Source organism: Bison bison, unplaced genomic scaffold (genome assembly GCF_000754665.1).
Source record: "Bison bison bison isolate TAMUID 2011002044 unplaced genomic scaffold, Bison_UMD1.0 scf7180017864167, whole genome shotgun sequence".
Taxonomy (NCBI): domain Eukaryota; kingdom Metazoa; phylum Chordata; class Mammalia; order Artiodactyla; family Bovidae; genus Bison; species Bison bison.
In genome coordinates, this window is record NW_011494739.1 from 1,097,261 (window position 1) to 1,105,244 (window position 7,984).

General features: G+C 52.8%; 1 protein-coding gene across 2 annotated transcripts; it reads left to right on the forward strand.

Annotated features, from left to right (window-relative positions):
- The first annotated feature begins 6 nt into the window (after nucleotides 1-6).
- Nucleotides 7-7,018, forward strand: DUSP15 (dual specificity phosphatase 15). 2 transcript variants are annotated; one of them, XM_010841740.1, is made up of 6 exons: nucleotides 7-33; nucleotides 753-786; nucleotides 2,379-2,461; nucleotides 4,592-4,641; nucleotides 5,625-5,699; nucleotides 6,816-7,018. In XM_010841740.1, exons 1-6 carry the CDS (start codon nucleotides 13-15, stop codon nucleotides 7,009-7,011), a joined length of 459 nt encoding a protein of 152 aa, XP_010840042.1. In that variant the 5' UTR covers nucleotides 7-12; the 3' UTR covers nucleotides 7,012-7,018. The 2 variants fall into 2 exon arrangements, with proteins under 2 accessions (XP_010840042.1, XP_010840043.1); XM_010841741.1 differs by having other exon boundaries at nucleotides 7-22.
- The last annotated feature ends 966 nt before the right edge of the window (nucleotides 7,019-7,984 follow it).

The following is a 7,984-nucleotide window of genomic DNA, read 5'->3' on the forward strand; positions in this document are numbered from 1 at the left end:
GTGCCTGGGATCATGGGGAATGGTATGACCAAGGTAGGGGGCCGAGATGGCGCAGCCCGCCCCTGGCCGCCCCCAGTTCCGGCCGGGCGCCGGCCTCTGACCTTCTGGCTCTGGCTGGCTGTGTGTGTGTGTTTCTCCGTCTCCCCGGGTCTCTACGAGCAGACTTCAATGTCTGTCTCTCTGGGGCTGTATCTCTCTCTCTCTCTCTGACTGTGTCTCCGTGTCTCTGTGACTCTGTATTTCTTGCTGTGTCTTTCTGTGGCTCTCTGTCAACCCTAGGCTCTATCTCTCCCTGAGTCCCTTTCTCTGTCTCCATGTGTCTGTCTGCCTTGTCTCTGTCCCCCTGGACTCTCTAGTGCTGTTTCTCCATCCTTCCCCACCCCGATTCCCACACCCCCATGCCTCTGCCTGACTCCCCACCTGTCCCTACTTCCCACCGCCTCCTCAGAATTCTCCATCACCTACCTGCTACCGGCCAAGTCCACCTCTCCATTCGCCCCTCCCCTGTGCTCCTCCCACTCTCTTTCCCTAGGTCTTTGTGCCCTGCTCCTTCTTCCTCTCCCCCTACCCAAGCTGGCATCCCTTGGTGGCCTGCCTCTGCCGCCCTCCCTAGACCCCTCTCACAGAGAGTCCAGGCCCACAAGAGAGAGGACTCTGCTCCTTGAGTCCTGAGGGTCAGACACTCTTCACGAGTCTAAGGGGAGCTGTCATGCACCCCTACCCGTTTGACGCCCTGCCTGTCTCTCCTGTAGGTACTTCCTGGACTCTACCTCGGAAACTTCATTGGTGAGCACTGCCCACTCTGTCCCAAGGCCCTGGCATGCTCCCTGTCCCAGGCCTGTGTCCACCATTCATGCTCTGGCCCACGCACCCTGGACATGCTCAGGAATGGGGCTGGGGGCAGGGAAGTGATGCCAGGCTGGGAGCAGGGAAGAACTCATGAGGTCTAAGGGGGACGAGGGTGGAGGAGCGGCTCCAGTGCAAAGGGCTCAGAACACTGGACGCTGGGCAGGCCTGCACCTGCTGGGAGCCTCAGCGTCTGCCTCAGCACAAGGCCTACCCCCGCCTCTAAGGGTTTTTTGGGTCTTGAGGTTCTGGGCTGAGGTCTGTTTAGAGGTGCTGCTTCTAGCTGGGAAGCTGGGAACACTTCCCTGCACAACCTCCTCCTCAGAGGAGAGGTCTCTAGAGACTGGAGTCTACCTCAGAAACTTCACTGGTGAGCACTGCCCGCTCTGTCCCAAGGCCACGGCACTCTGCCTGTCCCAGACCTGTGCTAAGACATAGGCTGGTCTGGAGCTGGTGAGACCCGAGGCAGGAGAAGTCACTTCCATCAGTGGAGTCAGAGAAAGCTTCGGGGAGGGAGGGACATCTGCCTGGGACAGAGCTTTCTCCACCTACTCCTGTCCCCCCTGGGCTTAGGGGCTCCCCCTCTCCTAAACCCTAGTCCCTTCCTCCCTGGGAGCTTCCTCAGCAGTTCACACCACATTGACTTCTGAATATTTGGTAAGTAAGGTCTGAATCCTCTTTAAGTATGTAGGCTGATGAGGGCAGGGGTCATGAACTTGACCCCACAGTGCCACGCTCAGCCAAGTGTGCACATAGTCAACAGTCAATGTGGTGGATGATGAAGTGGGCATGGAGCGGAGATAGAGTGTTATTTACTTTGATGATAAAAGATCTTCATACGCTGGGAATCCAGCCCCTAGTGATGGTCACTGAGAGCTGTGGGGAGCATCTCCCTTGGTCATGTTTCATTTAACTTTATAAATACAGATACACTATTTAAAACAAAAAATGGAAGTCTATTCTGCATGCTATTCTGAAGCCTGTGTTTTGCATTTAATATTTTGTGGACTTCCTTGCACGTCAGCACGTAGAGATCCATTTAGTGGCTGCAGAGTATTCAAGTATGAATATACCATTATTTATCCAGTCCCTTTTTGGGTTGTTCCCATTTTTAACTATTTCTGATGTGTTCACGGTCATAAGAAGAGAACATGGTCTTCTCCCACACAGTTTTCCGTGTGAGTTCATTCTTCTGTAGTCAAGATTCCTAAAAGTAGAATTGCCTGGTCAAGAATATGCCAGGAAAGGGTGTTTGCGATGGGAAGAATGGGGGGACAAGGCTGGGGAGGTGCTGAGCTGTTACCTGTGGGTACCCCAGTGGTAAGACTGAAGCCTAGGGGTATGACAGGGGTATGCCCCTGTCATGCTAGGGGCAAGAGGTGGCGAAGGAGCAGGGTGCTGGCTGAGGGTGGGCAAAGGTGGAGAGGGAGGGACCAGGAGGAGAGCAGGGCGGTGAGCTCCTGCCTCACTTGACCATCGGGAACATATAAATCACACCTGCCAGATTGGCTCAGACATCCTGTTTCTTTCAGATGCCAAAGACACAGATCAGCTAGGCCGGAATAAGATCACACACATCATCTCCATTCATGAGTCACCCCAGCCTCTGTTGCAGGTAGGCCTTACCCCCACCCCAGGGCTGTGTGCATAGCGGGGGAGGGGTGCTTTACACCCCCACAGCACCCATTTATCAAGTACCAACTACGTGCCAGGTCCTATTCTGGCACATGGGCCTTCCTGAGCCGTGCTAACTCATTTGGTTAAAAACTGATCTGTTTTCCACTAGCATCCCTACTTGCTCCCTCTTTGGCAACTGAGAACCAGAGTGGTAAAGTACCCTGCCAAAGGCCACACATCCAGGAAGCTTAGCTCCTTGGCTAAGGAGCTGAGTTCTCACAGGGGCTTCCCATTGTCCAGCTGAATAGATGATTCCGGGCTCTGCATCTCACTTGTGACCTGGGGCTATGATTTTACCCATCTGGGTCTCTGATCCCTCAGCCCTGTCTGTCGCCAGGGAGCTGCGAGATGGTGAAGATGTTTTGCACACTGGCCTCCACTGGGAGGGTTGGTGCTGGTATTAAGTCCTGGAAAAAACAGGGTAAGGGTTATGACCTAGAGTAGGAAAGGCAGAAATCCAGGCCACATGTGCTGGAGTCCAGCGGTCTGAATTCATATCTTTACCACATTCTCTCTGGAACCTTGGGCCCTGGACTTCACCTCTCCAGACCTCAGTTGTCTGAAAAAGGGGGATTTTATAACAGTTCCTACCCCCACTGGGTTGTTGAGAGCCACATAATAAGTACTCAATAAATTTTAGCTGATATAATAACAAAGTTAATCATATTCTCAACCTATCAACAGAGCCCCTTCCTTCTTATCTGTTAGTGTCTGGGTCACCCACTGAAGGGAAGGAACACTGGGTGGAAAGGGGCCCTGGAGACCTGAGATCCAGACCAGCTTCTGTCACAGATTTGCTCTGTGACCTTGGGCAGGGTCCTCCCCGTCTCTGGGCCTGAGTTTCCCCTTGTGTCAGATTTGATGGTCTCTAAGAGCAACCTCTGATAATCTTTGGTTCTCAGTGTCATTTGAAGAAGAAATTTCCAGGTCAGTGGAGTCTGCTTTTGCTTTATAGGAGAGGCTTGTTTTGGAGTATTTGGAGAATGCAGTCACTACAGTGCCTGGGGAAGCTGTCTAGGCATGACTATATTTACTAATGAAATGATAGCTGGCAAAATGAGTCCTTGCTCCCACAGCCCTCCCCTCTCCTCACCAGCATCTCCCTCTCCATCCATCACAAAATTTACCAGTCAGGGTTTGATAATGCCCAGGAAGTTCAAGGCCAATTGTGTTGCAAACTGAAATTGCAAACCTTGCAAAAGATGCAGGCTCTAGTGACCTTGGGGAAGATGAGTTATAGAGAAGGGCTGGAATTTCACACAAGCCACTAACAGATGAGGACCTGGCCAGGGGGTCCCTTAGTCACTGGCTGGAGGTGGGCCAGGCCCTTGAAAAGAGCCATTTGAATATCAAAGGACGAAGAGAGGTTCTTGAGAAAAGTGCCTCTTGGAATGTGGGCAGAACTCATCTTTAAGATCTTGTGTGAAGGTTGGGTATGATATCAGAGCACGTTTGTTGGAGAAATTACTGACAATTCATACTTGATTATTTTAATAATTAGTACAGAATTGGGAAGATGCCCTGGAGGAGGGCATGGCAAACTACTCCAGGATTCTTGCCTGGAGAATCCCATAGACAGAGGAGCCTGGTAGGCTACAGTCTATGGGGTCACAAAGAGTCGGACACGACTAAAGTGACTTAGCATGCACAGAGTTTATAACCACAGTTCATGAACTAAAAGCTTATCTTCATAGTTTTTGTTTCTTTTCAAGATAATAAAATCTACTTTGCCCTTCTTACTATGTAATTTTGTAATCCTCACATGGAGGGGAGTCACTTTAAGTGACCCTTTCCCAGCTGTTAAATAAAAAGTCCCTGGGCCCATTTTTGGCAGATGCCCAAGCCACCCATGGGGTTAAGATACTATCTCCTCAGAAGGTTCTGGAACCATAGGTGGTCAGACCTGAGAGGCTCTCAGAGAAGGTGTCTATCCTCTGGGCAGAGACAACAGTGGCCCAGAGAGGGGCAGGAACTGGCCTAGGGTCGCGAGGTGCTTGGGAGGCCCAGGCTGGGATCAGGGGGTGCAGGCAAGGGCTGCCCACTGCCCATGTGTGTTTTGTGCTTGCAGGACATAACCTACCTTCGCATCTCAGTGGCCGACGCCCCTGAGGTACCCATGTAAGTTCCTCTGGACGGGCTGACAAACAGGACAGCTGCCTCCTGTGGTGGGAGGAGGGGAGGTGGGAGGTGGCCTGAGAGAAGACAGAGAAGACTCAGGCCCCAGAGCTGTCCTGGGGACCCCAGCACAGGTGGTCTCCCAGACTGCTTTGATTCTCAGCCATGTCCTTGCCTATGCCGCTGGCCAAGCCTTAACCTCCCAGAAGAGCTCAGTGTCCTCACCTATGAATGGAGAAAGCACCCTGTCCCTCAGGCTCAGATGCCCTCATGGGTTGGAAAGGGTCAGGCTCAGCCTGTTCCTGGCCTTGGAGTTAGGAATCTGGGTTCAGGCCAGGCTTTGCCGTTTACTTGCTGTGTGACCTTGGACAAATCACTTCCCCTCTCTGAGAGAGAAAAATGAATGTGTGGGGTGTGGGGATCTATCATCATCAAGGAGACTTTCAAGGATCAGATGGTACAGGTTGAGGCTCTAGGACAGGGCCTGGTGTGTAACGGGGGCTCAAAAAGCAAAGATTGTTTGTGTTATTAGTAGTAGGGGCCCCCAGCCTGCGGGGGACCCAGACAGACACTCCTTACCCTTGGGAATCTTGCTCCCAACCCCACTGCTGGCTGTTGTCCCCAGGTGCTCTGATTGTAGACCCCAGAGGGGTGGGACTCCTCCCGCCCATTTCCTTGAAAGATCCAGATGAATCCTCCATGAAAACAGGATCCACAGGACCCGTTGAGGAGGTGCTCCTGCCTCTGTGGTGGGATTTCATCTAAGGCTTCTCTCACCATCTGAAATGCCACCATTATTGCACGCACACTTCTCCACCTGTACTGCAGCATCGGCCCCTAGTCACCTCACGTGTCAGCTGACCTGAGGGCCCAAGGCTCTTTGTCTGTCTCTTGCCATCCCAGAAATGGAGGGTGGGGGGGACAGCTTCTTGGAGACCTGTGCCCCCCGACCCCAACACTCAGTACTTTCTTGCTTTCTTCTCTAGCAAAAAGCACTTCAAGGAATGTATCAACTTCATCCACTGTTGCCGCCTCAATGGGGGAAACTGCCTTGTACACTGGTGAGTTAGGAAGGGCGTGGGGGGAGGGGAAGTGAGTGAGTGTCCTCCATCCTGAACACACCCTCATCCTGCGGGGAGTGCAGCCTGTGATGGGGCTTCTGCAGCCTGTCACCATGCCTGACAGTCCACCATTCATCTGACAGCCTGATGGATGACACTCTCCCCAGCTGTGGCCAGATAGCTGTTTCTCCCTGAGACTCAATTATCTCATTTGTAAAATGGGGGACAGACTGTTGACCTGATGGGTTATTGGGAGGAATAGGTGAAGTCATGCAGGTAGTTCAGCATCCTCCAGTAGTTCCGGCTCTTTCTCCTCCCCTCCAGCCTTGGAGGCTATAGTATAGGGCAGTGAGGAGGCCCAGGCTGGGAGATGGGACCTTTTGAGTTTTCCCAGGACCTCCTGGCCCTGTAGATGTCATTCATCCCATGACTTCTCACCACGCTTGCTTCAGGGAAGGTCTGCCTGAGCCATAGGGACACCTCCTCTAGCCTGTCTCTCCCCCTCTCTCCTTTCCTTGCTTCAGCTTCACTGGTCATCTCTCCATTCTTCAAGTCCATCTGGATCCCACTCACATGGTCTTTGTACACTGCCGGAATATTCTTAACAATCCTTACCCATTTTTCAGAATTCAGCTTGTTGTCACTTCTTTGGGAACCCCTTCCCTAATCCTCCATATCCCTTCCACTAGATGAATCCCTCTTCCTATACCATTTCCTAGCCCCTGGACTCATCTTCAAAGCAATTATCACCACCTGAAATTGTCTCCCTGGTTAGTGTCTGTCTCTCCTAACCATCTTATAAGCCCCAGGCTGGCAGAGACTATGTCTGTTTTATTCCCAACTATATCCCCAGTACCTGAAAAATCACAGATGATCAGGAAACATGTGTTGAATGATTGAGTGAAGTGATGTTTCACTCAGGCCTTTGTTGTGGGTGAATGCCAGGCAGAGGGTACAGCAAAGGCAAAGGCTTGGATGTGAGAAGACAGGTTTTGGCAGGTTCCTTGTAGTTGGAGCTCAGGAGGCAAAGGTGGGAGAGCTGAGTGTGGATTCGGTGCCTGGGGGACACAGAGGAGACTGGGCCTAACCTGAAGTCTTGGGGGTATGGTGTCCCAGCTTTGCAGGCATCTCCCGAAGCACCACCATCGTGACGGCGTATGTGATGACTGTGACGGGGCTAAGCTGGAGGGACGTGCTTGAAGCCATCAAGGCCACCCGGCCCATTGCCAACCCCAACCCAGGCTTTAGGCAGCAGCTTGAGGAGTTTGGCTGGGGCAGTTCCCGGAAGGTAGGGGCTGCGGCTCTGTGGTAAAGAATCCGCCAATGCAGGGGACGCAGTTTCAATCCCTGGGCTGGAAATATACCCTGGAGGAGGATATGGCAACCCACTCCAGTATTCTTGCCTGGGAAACCCCAAGGACAGAGGAGCCTGGCAGGCTACACATGGGGTTCCAAAGAGTTGACACAGCTGAGCAACTGAACAACAACAGGGGCAGGGGCTGGGGCAGGGGTGCGAGACTTCTTACTTGAGCTGAGCACTGACTGGAAAGAATTTTGCCTGTGTTTCAGACCTGGCAGATTTTTCTGAGGTCTTGAACTTGTGGCTCTTGAGCTAACTTAGCCCCTAGGTGTATTTTGTTTGGACAGCCAGAGGTTTCCTTCTCCTTTTTAACTTAGGATGTGTATACCCGCGGGCCAGATTATGGACCCTTCAATTTGGCCAGGTGCCAGCAATGCCCACTCTGCCTGCCTGGAACCTGAAGGCATTTGAGCCTCTGGCTCCTTTGGAGAGACCTGTCCAGTCCCTACTCCACCCCTGGGTCCTTGAGGAGGCCAAAGCAATACCTTCTCCTGTGTCCACTGGGCAGATGACACGTGGAGATGTCAGGGACTGAGCCAACCCTCCCCTCTCCCCGGAACAAGAGATGAGAAAGGGAGAGAGAGAAGCAGCCAGTGTAGGAAGCCAGGCTGGTTCCCAAACTTGTCTGCAAGGCTGTATTAGGAAAGAGGCGAGTTGTGCAGGCTGGGGAGGGCTTAGTGTGGTCCCCACTGTGCAGGTGGAGGGGTCACTTCAGTAGGTCTGGAAGTTGGAGTGTCAAAGGGGAAGAAGGGGATTCAGGGAGAGGGAAGGGACTCGGAGGGAGAGGGGGCTCACTGAGGGGGATGGAGACCCCAAGGGAAGCTAAGAGGACACTCAGGAAGGGGAGGGGCTTAGCAAGGTGTGGGGAGCTAGTAAAAGAGCGGAAGGTCTAAGGATAGAGAGGGGACCCGGGGCCGGGGACCGA

Coding starts and splice junctions, on each gene's coding strand:
- DUSP15 (XM_010841740.1), top strand. CDS start 13: ATGGGGAATGGTATGACCAAG. Junction 34..752: donor TGGGGAATGGTATGACCAAG/GTAGGGGGCCGA, acceptor TCTCTCCTGTAG/GTACTTCCTGGACTCTACCT. Junction 4,642..5,624: donor GACGCCCCTGAGGTACCCAT/GTAAGTTCCTCT, acceptor TTTCTTCTCTAG/CAAAAAGCACTTCAAGGAAT.